The 16703-nt window shown below is 40.8% G+C and overlaps 1 protein-coding gene across 4 annotated transcripts in view; it reads left to right on the top strand.

Annotated features, from left to right (window-relative positions):
• Positions 1-14902, top strand: part of ZC3H12C (zinc finger CCCH-type containing 12C) — a 46161-nt gene extending 31259 nt beyond the window's left edge. For all 4 annotated transcript variants that reach the window (XM_075049974.1, XM_075049973.1, XM_075049972.1 and 1 more), the window contains exons 3-6: positions 2780-2919; positions 5677-5911; positions 6845-6951; positions 7715-14902. In XM_075049974.1, the coding sequence (XP_074906075.1) occupies positions 2780-2919; positions 5677-5911; positions 6845-6951; positions 7715-9111 (1879 nt within the window). In that variant the 3' untranslated portion in view covers positions 9112-14902. The remainder of the gene's footprint in view (positions 1-2779; positions 2920-5676; positions 5912-6844; positions 6952-7714) is intronic.
• The last annotated feature ends 1801 nt before the right edge of the window (positions 14903-16703 follow it).

The raw sequence follows: 16703 nt of genomic DNA, 5'->3' as shown, positions 1-16703 counted from the left end.
TATAGAACAATGCCTAGAAAAAACATCGCTATGTGTTTTGTTATTACAATGTAATAGTGTATTACATGACATTATCATACAAAACAGGGAATGTATTATTGCAGAGGCCTATAACCATAGCTAAACAGGATATTGAGGTACATAGATGTCTTGCTTCTGACAGTGTTCCTACTATAGCCCTATAGGCACAGAAGATGGACTTAAACTATCCTTGGAGTACCCTGTGCCAGCTAAAATATACAAACTTTCATTCTTATGGCCAGCAACAATTGCAATATTTTAGTATATGGTTATATTTCCAGGTCATTTCTTCAGCATCATTAGAAGAGGAAGTAGTAGAGTTCCTCACTTAAATCCAGATAATGTTAGCGGGCTCTTTCCTCCCCCTCTTTTTTTTATTTTTTATTTTAATTTTATTTTTTTGCTTGAGGCCTGTGACCTTGAACACAGCCTCTGCTGAGGATGATGCTTTGTGAGAGGTGTTAGCTGCAACTCATTCTCTCTCAACACGTACAGGTGAACATGTATGCCACCTTCTTTGTATGCTTCTGGAATCTGAACATTATTTCAATTTTTTTCTCACTTTTACTGTGGCACTTCATCCATTGCAGAATTACTCAAGCTCCCTCAAAGTATCAAGGAATGTACAGCGGTGCTATGTTTTAGAAAGCTGGAAATAGTAGGTACTTTAAAATGGTCCTACTGGAAAAAAAAACAACAAAAAAACTTTCTGGTGGTTTTGTTTACCTCGAAACATGCCAGTAGGAGCTTTTAGGATCGCTGTGGCTGTCCATCATCATACTGTCGCTTTCACAAATCACTCCACGGTGAAAGAATTGTCTTTTACCTTTGTGGAAAGCAGATCATGGCATACCTGCTATACACGACAAGCCAGCCAAGCGAAAAGTAACAGCTTGCTGCGATGCCCCTGTGTTTCTTCTGCTAGATAGAGCTGTGGGCTTGGGAGAGACCTCACAAAAGTTGCTCGTCTCCTCCTGAGCATGGAGAGCCCAGACTGGCCCCAGAGGAGCCATCTGACTTGTTCTACAAAGTGTCTGGTGAGGAGATCCCAAAATCCATGGGCAGACTGTTCCATTGATCAGTTAGGCGGCTTTTTCTAAGATACTGCTTAACTGTTCCTTACGCTAGTTAAGGACTTTTCTGTCCCTACCCAATGGGACTATCGTGGGTCAGCCACAGCTCTCCCCACCAGCAGAATGGGGGAGAAAACAGGAGGAACAGGAGCAAGAAAATTCACGGGTCAAAATAATGACAGGGAAATCACTCACCAAGTACTGTTGCATGCCAAACAGACTCAGCTTGGGGAATTTAACTTAATTTATAGCCAGTTAACAAACACTTAATTACTGATTCAGGTATTGGGAAACAAAAAAAGACAAACATTAAAATACTTAGGGGGAAAAACATCTCTCCTTTTCCCAGGCTCGCTTCACTCCAAACCCCTGTCCTCCCCGCTTCCTCATCACAGCCTCGCTGCAGACACCTCTCCTGCGCCTCGTCATGGCTGCAGGTGACACTCAGTGAGCAGTGCAGGGGGTTGGGCTCAGGACGTCGCAGTTTTTCTGCGCTGCTCCTTCCTTCTCGCGCTTTTCCTGTTCTCCGCAGGCTGCAAGTCCCTCTGGGGGTGTACCTGCTCCTCATGGAGCACCTCCTCCTCCTCGAGCCTTGGTGTTCCCTCATTCCTTTCTCCTTAGTTGTGGAGCTGGCTAGAGCTGGGCATGCCTGGGATGGGGCAGCCCCTGACCTCTTTTCACAGAGGCCACCCTGCAGCTCCCTGCTACCAGAACTTTTCTATGGACAGCCAATGGTTGATTGCTGTCCTCTAATTACCTTCTATATATTGAAGATTGTTTTCTTCTTCCACACACTGCCTTTTTTCTCCAGATTAACTAAATGCACTTCCTTCAGCCTTTTCCCATAGGTCTCGTTTCACTTTCTTTTGGATTCTTTCCACTTCATCTGTGTCTTTTGAATAAGTCGTGCCCGAAACTGGATGTAGAAGTTGACTGAGGACTCATCTGCCTTTAGAAAATTACACAATTGTGTCTCTTGCCTTACCTCAGACTGTTATTGCACAACAGATGCACATCTTTTGTTTTGCTTGTGTCTGATCAGCTTCTGCTTAACTGTCTCTCCACAGCTTCTTTAATACACAATTAATTTTTCCTTCTGAAGTGCAGTACTAAGCAAATTCTTAGTTTTGTCGTGTTGATTTTGGACAGTCTCTCCAGTTTGTCTAATCTGCCCTGCAGTGTGCCTGCTATCCCCTTGGGCTTGGAGACCTTTTCCTCTCCCTGTTCGGATGGGACCTCACAGAGCCCCTGTAGCGGGGATCTGCTGCCTCTTCCCCCTCCGCCATGCGCATCAGTGCTCAGTACTCGTCTGGCTGCACGTTGCAGTCGTTCATGTTGGTATTTCAGGCCTCCTGCTTTCCCTCATCAAGTCTCCGTGGTGCCTGTTATACCCAGTACTTTAGGTTGGGCTATGAGGATTTTTAACACTCCCTACTTATATTTTTCCTTACTTGTCAAATCTGTGTACAGATGCTAAAAACGTTTGGCAGATCTAGTATGCCTCTCCCACACCATTTTGCAAGTGATGGCAATGTTTGGGCAAGGCTCAGACTGACTCCCAGCTGCCCTTCGAGACCAAGGAGCAAGTGAAGAGCATGGCTTGAGATCCGCGTTTCACTGTGCTCTGCTTACCATCATAGCAGAAAAAAAAGTCCTATAATAAGGAATTTTAATGTCTGTTTCAGCCATGGGAACAAAGAAGTGTTTTCATGTCGAGGAATCAAATTGGCGGTAGACTGGTTTTTGGAAAGAGGCCACAAGGATGTTACTGTGTTTGTGCCAGCATGGAGGAAAGAACAGTCAAGACCTGATGCTCTTATCACAGGTAAGCTCTGTTCCACCTTGCTGGTTTTTTTGATGCTTTGCGCAGCATGAGTGCTACTGCTCAAATGAACAAATCTTTAGAAATGGAAGACTGTAATAGAAAGTATCTTTGGTGTAGTAACTTCACTGTGATCTTCAGGAAGGAAAAAGACAAAGCAGTGCTCTCCAAGTCCTCCTTTTCTGCTTGCCTGATAAATTTTCCATTAACATTGCTACTTATTTCCTGAAGAATGTAATTTCCATTTTTTAAAACTGTTATGCCCATGTAGCATTGGCAGTGAAGAGGTTTGAAGTTAATGGTTCACTGGGTGATCTTTCTAGTGGTGAGCAGATTCTGCCAGACTAGTCTGTCTGCCGGTCACCTGCAGTGAGTCACTGCCCATGCACGGGGTTACAGGAATTATCCTGACAGAAAGGGAACAGTTCCCCTTTTCATTGTTACTATTAACAAGTGAGACAGCTTTTGAAAATTTTAATTTTGAATGTGTTTATCTAGAAAAAAAAATTGGTGTATAGGTATTTATTTCCTGATCAAACTAATTGATTCTGTGTGAAGGCTGGAGAGTCGTCCTCCCTCTGCCCTAAAGTTGAAGCAGAGGAGAATCTGGGGTTAAAAAAATCAAACTAGAATTTAGGGAGGGAGAAGGGATTGGGGTTTGGGTTTTTTTGGGGTTGTTGGTTTTTTGTTTTTTTTTTTTAACTTGGCTACCTTGAAAGCAGGGGAAGCTTTTGGGAGTAGTAGCTATGGCTTCTAAAAGAGTATGGAAGCATGTTCTGATTACCACATGCATTTTCAAGTGTCTGGAAAGATCTTCACAACACTTCATTGCATTTGCTTGATTGCTACTAGACTATATGATGTTGATGCAAGAAAATGTTTGGAAAGCTGCTGTTCTCCCCTCATCACAGACAGTGTGCAGCCTTTCTCTTGAAGCCTTTCTCTTTCACTGTACTAGTGTTTGAGGTATGAGAAGAGCACTGGCTAAGTAGTAAAGATTTGGCTATTTAGAAATAAATTGTGATATCTGCAAGCTGTGGACAGGGCTAGAAGCCCCAAAAGGATTTTCAAGAAAGTAGCAAGACTTAGAATTGACCAGTTGTCTAGCAATGAAAAATCAGTTTGCCATGTGTCATCATGGACCCTGAAAATGGGAGGAAGTTCAAAGCAGGTTATCTTCTGTAAAACAGAGGTTCTTCAGTTTTCTTATCAGGATGCAGGGAGCCTGTTTGCTACTAGCCTTGAGAAATACATTGTGCTGACACTCCATTTCCAGAGATACACACCTGAAATATGTGGCCACCTGGAATTTTGGAAAAGTCGTAGATGACTAATGTGAGGATGGTTCTAGACTGTCAGTATTCATGAGAAGCTTCTTGGACTAAACAACAGCTGCATCTTTCTTATTATTACCTACCAATCATTACACGGCAGATTTTTTTTATTCTTTCTTAGTGGGGAAAAAAAATCACCCTCCTTCATACTCCTACTCATCATTTACTGCATGGGGGGGGGTGTGTGAATACAAAAAGGTTGGATTTCATTTAAAATCTTTTGCTTTTTCTACTAAGCAGATAAATGCTTGTATCAAATATATTGCTTATATGTAATATTAATGCTGTATTTCTTCCTGTTGGAGTCTTTGTTTTTTTCCTAGATGGAACATGTTCCCTGTTAAGTTTCTTATGCTACAAAACAGTTGAGTTATTTGAGATCTCAACCATTATTAAAAGCCGTGACTCATATTCACTGCGCAAGCATCTTCTGCCATTTTAGATGTTGCTTAGCTTTAGGGGAATCAATACAAGGGGTGTGTGCCCCAGTGCTAGGTTCAACCTCCTTAGTAGCCTGAGCCCATCTTTCAAAGCTCCTTGGGATCTCCAGGTTCCACACAAAGAAAGAGAAAATGCTTTTGGATAGGTGATTGACAGACTGTGTAGGAAAAGAAGGAATTACATAAAATGTTAAACATGCTTATTTAGCAGGATTAAAGAGAAATCTGTTTGGATTTGATAAGACCTTGTATATAAATTTGTAAACCTTTTAAGGAAAGATACATGCTGAACTATTACTGGAGGTAAAACAAAAAACAAAACCACATTTGCTGTTGGTTACAAGATGGCATCAGAGGTCTTTTTAGGGGATGCTGTTAATGTTTGTGAAGATCCTGAGTGTTTGTATAGAATGTGGGTTTTCTAGTCCTTGAGGGTACTAGTAGTAACCCATTCTCTCAGTAGGCAGAGACCTTTATGAGACAGTCCCATTAACATGAGCTACTGGAATTATTTCAAAAGATGTTTCTTGCTGGGTACCACAAAGACGTGGAAGAGGTCTGTCTTTACCAACGAGCTCAGTTACAGGAAACCCTTGGCTGTACTTGGGTGTAGCCGTCCTATTCGCTGAAACCTTCAGTAATGTTTAAAACCACCCCTTCAAACAGAGCTTTTCACAGACATTTTGATAAGTAGTGTTTCTTTTGAACCACAGCAACATGAACAAGGTCCCCTGTGTTAGTCTTAGAGAAATGGTGTGGAGAAGGTTTTGATTTGTTTGTGGGGTTTTTTGAAAGTATTGCCAGTTGCCTGCTGACTGTAACTTCAAATATCGTATATCACACACCTTCTGCTGGACTATAACCATTTAAGACATGTTTAGTCCTAAATGCTTGGCTTTTCTTCCCCAAATCTAATATCTTTGGAGATTAAACTACTATCTTTTTCTTTTTTTCTTTTTTTAACTTTTGATTCTTATTCCTTGTAGATCAAGAAATCTTGCGTAAATTAGAAAAGGAGAAGATTCTGGTGTTCACACCATCCCGCCGAGTGCAAGGGAGAAGGGTGGTATGCTACGATGACCGATTTATAGTGAAGTTGGCCTTTGATTCAGATGGCATCATTGTTTCTAATGATAACTACAGGGATCTAGCTAATGAAAAGCCTGAATGGAAGAAGTTCATAGATGAACGCTTGCTGATGTATTCATTTGTTAATGACAAGTAAGTCATTCTGTCTTTATATGTGTCACTAAAATAACTGAGGAAAGGACAGTTTGAAGACTTGTATGAATTTCTTATGTTACACCCAAATTGTTAGGTACATGTAGGAAAACAGGAGGAATAGTTGATCATAGATTTGGTCTTCTGATTAAAAGTATTCGAAATCTGGTTTTTGCTAGAGCTTTTTTATAACAGTATTTTTATATTTTTTATGCAATTTTAACTGTTTTGGTGTATGCCAATGTGTATGCTATATTTGATGTATACTATGGTATAATATTCCAATTCTCTTGATACACTGAGACAGCATTTTTGAGTGCCTGTGGTTAGACTCCTAAATACTAGAGTCTTAGAAAAACCCATGTTGGAATGAACCTCAGGAGATCTCTAGTTCAACTGTCTGCTTAGATCCACCTAGGGTATCTTCATACCCTGGCATACAGATCAACTGCAGTTATTACTGATGGCTTCTTGTAGTGGGAGGGACTTGGTACTCTGCCAAGCAGACACTTGTATTTGAGTGCCTAAATACTGATGGAGGAGTCCTAGACAATCAGAACAGTTTTGCAAAGTTAGTTGTGGCATTTTAAGAAATTGCTGCCTGTATTGCTGCCCTTACTTTCATTTAGGAATGGGTTGTGTGCAGCCCTGGTTTGCCACAGAGCAGTCAGCAGAGCTAGACTAAAGGTGTCTGAACCAGACTAGGAGTGTCCACACAGTCTATTTCTATGACTCATCTCTCAGGCAGTACCTGCAAGCAGAAAGGTGGCCTTTCAAAACAGCTCTCAAAACACCCAGGCTTAAAAATGTCAGCATGGCAGGTTATGATGTAGGACATAGCCATGAGGTTCTTGGTCATTGCATGAGGAATATAAAAAGGCTTGCTTGCTTCCATAATACTTTTTTTTTTTTTTTTTTTTTTTTTCTTTATAGATTTATGCCTCCTGATGATCCTCTTGGCCGCCATGGTCCAAGTCTGGACAATTTTCTTAGGAAGAAGCCTATTGTGCCAGAACATAAGAAGCAACCATGTCCATACGGTAATTTGATTTAACTTGTCAGTTTTTCTGTACTGCTGGGACTGGGAACCAAGCTCCTGCTTTACTTTAACACTGCCAAAAATAAAAGCTTTTTAACAGAGATTTTTACATTGTTGTCTTAACCTGAGAATGGTTGAAATAATGAACTGATGGTGGAAACTAAAGTGCTTTTTTTTCATGTGCTAGTTAGAGAACATTTCTGTCTACCAGCTGAACTAAAGGAGCATAAATCGTTCATAGGAATAGATCCAAAACAGCACCTAAATTCTGCAGGTTCCAGAAAGCCTTTTTGTAATGTGATTTGGTCATAAGACATCAAAGTTTTTTCTTCCAGAAAATTGACTGAGCTGTTAGAAGTTTAGCTACTGAGCATCCCTACAGGGACACCACCATCTTGACTGAGCTGAAACCTGCTGGTCTTATGACTCTGTGGGACTCTCCTGTTAAGTTTTCTGTCTGTATATCTCTTTGGCCCAATACAGCAGGTGTGTACAGACACACTGACAGTGTCGTGTTCAGCTCAAAATGTGGCTGGTAGTGTTGGTCTGCCTTCCTGGAGCACTAGCTGCAGCATGCTACCAGTGCCTCTTTTTCCCCACAATACAAGAGAGGAGACCTTAAATGTCACCCTGTGTCACACAAAACCATTTGCAAGATCTTTCAAATCATCAGTAAAACTTTAAATGAGGGGCATTTCTATTGTTTGATGATTAGCAGATTTTGGTTGAAGAGTTTTTTTATCTGATTATGTTTGTATTAATAGGGAAGAAATGTACCTATGGACACAAATGCAAATACTATCATCCAGAAAGAGGAAATCAGCCTCAGCGATCTGTAGCTGATGAACTTCGTGCCATGTCTAGAAGCACAGCTGCCAAAACTACAAGTGAAGGAGGACTGGTAAAAAGCAATAGTGTTCCCTGTAGCACTAAAAATGATGGCACTTCTGAGCTGAAGCGTGCTGCTCCAAAGAGGCAATCGGATCCTAGTATAAGGACTCAAGTCTATCAAGACTTGGAGGAAAAGCTTCCCACCAAAAACAAATTGGAAACCAGGTCTGTACCTTCTTTAGTTAGTATACCAAGTTCCTCTACTGCAAAACCCCAAAGTACTGCACCTTTAACTAATGGCCTTCCATCCGGAGTTCACTTCCCACCTCAGGATCAAAGACCACAGGGACAGTATCCTACAGTGATGATGGCAACCAAAAATCACGGAACGCCAATGCCTTATGACCGGTATCCAAAATGTGAGTCTCCTGTGGATGTAGGGTATTACTCTATGCTGAGTGCATATTCAAATCTAAGTATATCTGGTCCACGTAGTCCTGAAAGGCGCTTCTCCGTGGACACAGATTATAGGATTAGCTCTGTAGCTTCCGACTGCAGCAGCGAAGGGAGTGTTAGCTGTGGCAGTAGTGATTCCTATGTGGGTTACAGCGATCGGTCTTACATGAGTTCACCTGACCCACAGCTAGAGGAGAACTTGAAGTGCCAACATATGCACCCCCATGGCCGCCTTAACACTCAGCCCTTCCTACAGAGCTACCACGAGCCTCTCACACGAGTGCAAAGCTATAGTCATGAAGAACCAAAGCATCACCACAAACCTCCAATTCCATACATGGCTGTGCATCTACAGCATCCAACAGTCGGTGCTCGTTCTAGTTGTCCGAATGACTACTCTACATCTCAGAGTTCATCACATTCAAAGACCATGCATCTGGGCAGAGCCCTCGTGTCCACGAGAATAGACAGCATTTCAGACTCGCGTTTATATGATAATTCTCCATTAAGACACAGAAAGCCTTATTCTGGCCAAGATGGGCTTGGAAGTTGGGATAGGCAGAGTTATGGGATGGATGCATATGGCTACCGCCAGACCTACTCCTTGCCAAGTAACCCCACACAGCCGTGTTACGAGCAGTTTGCCTTCCAAAGCTTACCTGAACAGCAGGACCAGACCTGGCGCGTACCTTACTGTGGAATCCCGCAAGACCCTCCAAGGCACCAAGACACCCGGGAGAAGGTTTACATTAACCTCTGCAACATCTTCCCCCCTGATCTTGTGAGGATCGTTATGAAGAAGAACCCTCACGTGACGGACGCTCAGCAGCTCGCTGCAGCCATCTTAGTGGAAAAATCTCAGCTAGGTTATTGAGAGATGATGCATCTTTGTGGTGTCTAGTAGTTTTCAGCTCAGCTCTAATGCTGAGGGAGGTTTGCTACAATAGCATTTGGGATCTCCTTCTCAGCAAGGAGGTTATATAGTAATCCATTTATGTGAAATACTGTATCATGGAGTCTGTATGTATAGCCCCATGCATCGGAAGTACCAGATATGTTTTGTGTTCTAGTTTGAAAATTTTTAAATGGCTATTTTCACAGCTGGAGAATGTTCCAGTTTAAATTAATATATATATATATATATAAAAAAAAAAAATCTGTGGTCTCTGGTTATAATCTTTGGTGCATCAGGGGTTTATATGCAGCACTTTCTATCCTTGTTACATGTTGGGATTTTTAGTTTCGTTTTTTAACTCGCTGGATGTTTGTCCTTGGGCTGCATGGTATTAAAACAACCTGCAGAAAGAGGATTTTGCTACTTCTGGCAGGCAATTTTCAAGCCAAGTTTTTGAACTTTTTACAACACCATAAGTATGTATGTATGTTTGTTATTGTGAGCTTTTTTGTGCTATAATCATCTATTTATAGGAAACAAAGATTTACTACAGCACTGACTTCATTTTTTTTAAACAAATAATTAAGTTACCAGTTAACAGTGAAATGGGTAACAATATATTGGTAATTTATAGTATGGCACTTTTCATTGCTTGCTTTGTTTTGTTTAAAATAGTTTGTTGATGCAGTCAATTAGGAAGATCAGATGCAATCAGAGGAGGAAAAAAATCTTTTTCATTTTTTTCTTTTTTTTTTTTTTTTTAACTAACTTATGGATAAGGCAAAAGCCTTATTGCCTGCTTTTCCCAGGTGCTGAGGATTTGCAGCCCCCTTTGAACCTAACATAAGCTGCAAACACTCAGAATGTCCCTAAACCAGGCCACCCTGTTTCAGTTCCCGTGTGTTGTTACCCAGCTCTATGTATTTCTGGTCAGTAGAAGGGGGCCTGAAATAGTAGGGCCCCATTTAGTTGTTTTATGTGTTTCTTCTTTGTATTGCTGCACAAGTGTACTGGATAAAATATGCTTTTCATAAAATATTTACCTGTTTTTAAATGAATTTAATTATCTCAATGCAAGTTTTGTATTTAAGATACTGTTTGATTTTTCTTGCTATTTATCAAGGCTGGCCTGAAAAGGTTTTGTGTGTTGAGGATATGCAACGTTTTTTAACTGCACTATAGTAATGATATTGTAGCTCAAAATAATAACTTAAACTTTTTTTTTTTTTCTTTCTGTTTTGGTTAGTGAGAGGAGGGTTGCTGGGAGAGAAGATACTGTATGTGTTCCTGAAGTTAGGTTTTGGCCTGTTGCATTGTATAGGCCTGATTCTTGCCACAAATAGTGTAGTTTTAGAAACAGACAAACCAAGTCTGGTTTAGTATTAGTAAGGGATATTTCTGGTTTTAAGTCATGGGTTTTACTAGCACCTCGTAAGCTTTTTTTATTTATATATATATATAATAGAAATAGATTTTGCAATTGATGTCAGATGTACTTACGTGACTGCCAACAGTTTTAGGTTTCCATCCATTGTAACAATGTTCAGTGTTAAAAAAGAAAAATCACTAGTTTACACTATTACTGCTGATAATTTTGGTACACTTGCTGGAATTTAAAGTAAGGCCCTGAAGAACCAGAAAGTACCTTTTACGGTTGATACAAATTGTATCTTTTTAACTGAGAACTATTTTGATTTGTAGATTTAGTAGAAACAGAAATGCATAACTATAACTAGTCTTTTGGGCAACATTTTATCCCTTATTTAAAAATTAGAGATTTCAGACATAGAATAGACTTAGGCAAGTAAAAGTAGGTATTTATTTAGGTGTCTGTCTGGATTTCACATATTAAAAAGAAAAAAGAAACTATTGGCATCTTCCTTCTAAAATCTTTGTAGTGGGAACTCACTAAAATAAAGGTAAAATGCTGCCTGAAAATGATGTCCAAGCACCTTTGAATACGAAGATGTTTTCACTACTTGTGTGACACCGTGTGTTGCAGCGAGTAGGGTTTGGGTATACAGTAAATGCTTCTAAAGAGCATTGTGCTTATAGACATATCCAATAATCTGAACCATGTTCAGCAAACCAATTCAGGACGTAGTGCTCATGCAGCTTCCACTGCTGATGGGCTGTGGGATCTGCCGTCGCCTGTCCCTGCGGCGATACCGGCGGGGCTCTACGCCATCTGTCCTGCGTTGTCTGTTTAGGGAGAGGACCTCTTCACCTGTGGCATCAGTATTTCCCTGGATTTGGTTGGTCGTCATCCGTAGAGCATGTTATAATGTAGAGATCGATGCAGCGCTGACGCTGAGGTCTGGACTGGGAAATGGGTCTCATCTTAGTTGTACACTAAGATTTTTTTAAATTGAATTACACTTAAGTACTACACCATAGTGTAGATGTAGCTGTTTTAATAATGCAATTATTCTATTTGTGTTTTTAATGGGTTTCTACATTTATTTTTTTATGTAGGAATTTAGGTCTGCCAAAAGTTGAATTCCTTTTAGCATGAACAGAAACACGTATGTAATAGAGGCATTTTGTCTTTTTCCCTATCATGTGAGCATCAGAATGCTTCCTACCATGTACATGTAGCAGTCTGGCCTCGAGTACTGGATCAGCAGGGCTTAGCCACGTTGTTCAAACGGTGCGAGGAAATGCGTGGGACTGTGTGGTGCAGCGCCCAGACCTGGGTTATCAGTATTGATTGCCTCTGCATACGTTTAATGCAGTATTAAATCCCTGAAAGTGTGTTGATTGCTAGAAAATTCCTGTAATAGGTTCTGTGCTTTGTACTCAAGCACTAAAAATGCTTTAAAAATATAAGAACAGGGGTAATTTGGTGGTTTTTAATGTTGTGCAATGATGTGCTAGTTGCCCTTAGACACTCTTACGTTGGGTAAAGCAGATCTACTGTGGACAAAATATTGGCCTTGATATTTCCTTTGTTTTTGCTGTGATCTTAGAGAGAGTGAGGAGTTGTGTGTGAACTCCTCCATGATAAAGAGATCAGTCTATATATTTAACAGCCTTTAGAGAGGACACCAGTAATAAACATGAATGCAATGATACCGGTCAAATACTACATTTGTCAATGTAATTGCATTGATGCAAATAACTGAACTGTAACATTCTGTGTTACTGAAACAGTAAAGGTAGGTCAGTGACACTGTCTTTGGCCCAGCTGAGTGCTAGAATTGCAGTGAAGGGTTAAGTACCTTCAAGTTAGGCCTGTCCCACTGCAAAGAAGAGGGCAACACTTTCCCTTGTCTTCAGTACTTGAGAGTTGTTTTGTTACTTAGCAGAAACTCTGTATTTTTAGATACAATCGCAAGCTATTATAGCTACATCAGTAATAGTATATAGATACACAGTATTTTGAATGCATTTACATTGGGCACCTGCCCACAACTGTTTTGTATACAACAACGTGTTGCCAATATTTAGAGTTTTTTAACATGTCCCATGGATACCTAATTTGGAGCTAAATATGCCCAGGCTATGACAGTATTCATAGCTTTGTTGTCTTCTTGGGTTTTGTTTTTTTTTTTTTTTAAATAGGTGTGTGTGCATATATATGTATATACACACACTCACATATACTTGGCAAGTGGGTTTAAGACTACTGCTAATAGTCTGAGGTTAAGATCACATCTTTTCAGGTGTCCTATTTTCTTTGGTATGTCTGAACTGTAGCTTGGTCCTTCACTGCAAAATAGCTCTGGGGAGAGCCAAAAGCCTGTTATGTTCGTGTGATGCCCCGAAAAGAAGGCGTGCCAGTCTGGTGAAGCCCTTGAAGGAGACTTTTGCAGCCTCAAAGTATGTGGACTGTTGTGGAGCTGTTGATGATCTGCTGTGAAAGTCATAGCTAATGGTGAACACTTTTCCAAAAAAATCAAAGCTATCGGTATAAACCAGAGTACCTCACTTGGAACGGAAGCTGGAGGCTTTTGCCGCAGCAAGGTGAGCGCCGGAGGACTAAATGCCTTGGGTGAGAGATACCGCAGCGTCTTGCCTCAGTAAAAGACTACCAAAACATTTATCAGTTGATGGTTTGACCAAGGTATTTTCGATGTGTAAAGCTTGAAAAATGAGACACAATGCTTTCATACTCTCTGGAGCATTTAGAAAAATACCCAACTGACTTTTCATTGCTACTGAAAATTTAAAATACTGTGCAATTAAAGAGACCATTTTTAAAAATAAAAATAATTTAGAAATTATTTATTTTGATTTACAGTGTGACTCTTGCTAATTTATTCCTTGCATTATAAGGCTATGGTGGAGTGCCGTTTATATTTTTTATTTATCATAGGAACTAAAACTGCCAAGAGGAAAAAACAATAGATTTAAACTTAAAATTCTATGGCCTCATTTTGTTTTTTTATAAAAGGGCTGAGGTTTTATAAATGTCAAGTCATGTGTTTTATATTCTTTGTAAATTTTAGAGAAGTATAGTTTAAGACTTTTGTTCAAATTAAATATGCATATTGTTTAGACTAACCATGTAACTAATCCTAAAATCACCTGTGTTAAATGACTGTTCCAGCTAACCTTTTGCTAGGTAATGTGAGAGATGTTCAGACTTTATCTTTAGCTGTTTTCGAATACATTTCATATATCTTAAAGTTTCCTCAGAAACTGGTGATCTAGTCATCTAATCACATGTGAAATGTCTGTTTGCATGTGAATCATCCTACCGTATGCTGGGTTTTCCTTGCAGTGCATTACAAGGTAATACACTGGTACATGTCAAGTATGTAGGAGATGTTTATAAAGGCGCTATCAAATACAGTGTGTTGTTCATAGTTACAAATATGCTTTAAATAACTTTCCAGCTTCCATTTTCAGATCTTAAAGGGTTGTCATAACTTGTGCGTGAAGTGTTTATTACTCTGTCTACTCTTTAAGCTAAATGATTGCAATAGTTCTCGTCCCCTCTCTTGGACTTAGTAGCTGTTGGAGGGCCCAGGTTCCTGAACACTTACACGTATGCCTGACCTGAGCCCAAGTACTCACATGGGCTGATTTTAGTGTCATTAGAGAAGCCCAGAGTAAAACTGGTGTGTGTTTAAGTGTGGGAGGGCTAGGCTGGAGCACAGCTGGGGAGGCGCCTGCTCCCAGAAGGAGGGGAGATCTCACTGGTGCTGACAGGTCATTTGGTCAGGATTGCGTGTTGTGGTTGTTGGGAACGCCTACAACCCAAATCTACTTAGATATTTAAGCACATTCATTTTCAGTGTTTCAAAGGTGTAACAATCTACTCTTCACCTTGTAAAACAAAACCTCTCCGCTTTTTATAGAATGACCTTTTTTCTTTTGGTCTCAGATGAAGTCTAATTTACCATCTTAGGTTGGCTGGTTGGTTACTTTTTATTTATCTGAATGACATTCTTAATGAAACTGATATTTAAGAAATGTTTTACCAGCATATTACAGAACATCCTCCAAGGAAACAGAAATGCAGATACAGCAGCAATAATTGTGTTTTGTAGTTCTTTCCCCCCTCATTATCTCTGTACTTGTGTTGAGTAGGTAAGATTTTAATACTGTCCTGAAGTCCACTCCAGAAAAAGCATTAGTTAAAAACAATGTTTGGACTACTTGATAAAGCAATTGTCAAACTGGCTCTTCATTCCTTCACTGGTTGTTCTGTATTATTTCTGTGATGTGACTATTCACATCTTAAAACCACCTTCTACACCATACAAAAAAAATGTACATGGATTCTGCTTTTAGAGAAAAAAATAAAGATTCATTTTCCTTATTGATGGGCTGGTTTTGTTTCATAAAAAAAAAAAAAAACAAACACAAACCACAAAAAAACTCAAGAGCAGTGAGTTATAGACAGCTTTGTGTTCCTGTCTGCACAACAAAACTGCTCACTTTCAGTAAATTTACTCAGGGAGTTTCAAACGTATAAGTGGTTACAGATTGTCTGTTCATTTTTAATGTTGTAATTTGTATTTAATAGGCTGTTTCCTCTCAGTTCGCTTACTAAGAAGACTAAAACTCCGGGGTTAAGTAGCCACATCAGTCATTTAGTAGCAGAATTTGGATTTAGATGTGCCAGTGGACCTGGTCTCCTTTCAAGTACTGCTACACATCTATTCATATTCCACTGTGTAATTATTAGTGGCCTAGCCCTGAATATCATGGGGTAAATAGAATAGTTATCTGATGAATGCAAAGATACAGCAGAAGCTGCTATAAGCTGTGATAAAATGACTACTGAGAATACACAGAGCTGTTGAATTGTATTTTTGCCAGATTGCAGTGCCTGGCTAGGGCCAGCATGCCAAACTTGCTGGGACCCCGTTCCTTCCCTCTCCAGCCCTACATGCGGGCACAGGCACAGCCTGCCAGCCCTGCCACAAGGAGTGGAGCGGGGCGATACCGGTGCAGATGGAATAAGCGGTTGGCCTAAAAAACCCATAGTGTTGCCCTTCATCAGTTGTGACCACTGGTAATTTGCTTAATGCAAATGTTCTGCTCAGCTGTGAACATCTGCTGTTTTACTGTATCCAGCCTGAGCGTATCATAGGACGGTGCCTCCTTTCAGGGCAAAGGGAGGCACTGGAGTGAAACGTGAAGGTCCCTCCCCAGCAGCTGGGTGGAAATAGTACAGCAACGTACCTCCGGGGATGCTGATCGCAAAACTCATCATGGTGTGCACGAACCATGACTGATCACGTCGGCAGCAGAGCAGAGGAGCGATGGGAAGCTGCGTGCACGTAATGCGAGGGGAGGGAGGGAAGCGTGTCCCTGGCTCACAGGGTGAGGTGGTCCCATCCCAGGAACTACCTGTTTTTTCTGATCTGCTGCTGGACTCTGAGCACTTCTGCTGCCTTGCTGTCAGAAGTCAGGCTGGGGTATTGCTGGCCCAGGTGCTCCCATTGCCTTCAGCTCAGCTGAGCCTTCACGCTCACCACATGGAAATACATCTTTTTTTTTTCTGTTTGAATTCTCACAGCTACTTTTCTGTAAATCAATGCTTGGAGCTTGAGCAAAGACTGTGTACGTAAACAGAGAGAAGGCTCAGGGTGGATGATGACGTCTCCAGCAGGAAGAGATGGATCGATGACCTGAAGTGGCTTCCTTGGCTGCTGATCTGCACAGCGCCATCAGTTTCTTTGGCCAGCTGCTTAAAAGTCTCTCTCTAAAGCATTTACATTGTGTCTCCACATGATAGATCCAGAAATCTTCTATTATTTGCAGTAGATGAGGAAATTAAATAGCATGGTCTGCACACTTTCCCTTACACTTTTAGAAATAGTATCATACTATTCACCTGGCAAGAAAATGCAATTTTGGAGGGCAGAGGCTCCATCCCACAAAGCACAAGTACAGGAAGGACTCACTTTATGGCCTCAGAGGTGCAAGTTAGTTCTGCTGTATTTATCAGGCTGAGCAGCACTGCCTGAAGACCCTATGTGCATGTCTCCAAAGGGCCCGTCCTCCTCTGCTTGACCAGCAGCCTCCACCCAGATGAGTTAAGGAGAAGACAGGTTGCTTTTCCTGCAAGTCACTGTTCTCTTGAAGACATTGCTTAGGGTAAGGGGGGGGGG

This window comes from Buteo buteo, chromosome 18 (genome assembly GCF_964188355.1).
Source record: "Buteo buteo chromosome 18, bButBut1.hap1.1, whole genome shotgun sequence".
Lineage (NCBI taxonomy): Eukaryota > Metazoa > Chordata > Aves > Accipitriformes > Accipitridae > Buteo > Buteo buteo.
The sequence above is the reverse complement of the archived record's forward strand: the minus strand, read 5'-3'. Positions and strand labels throughout refer to the sequence as shown.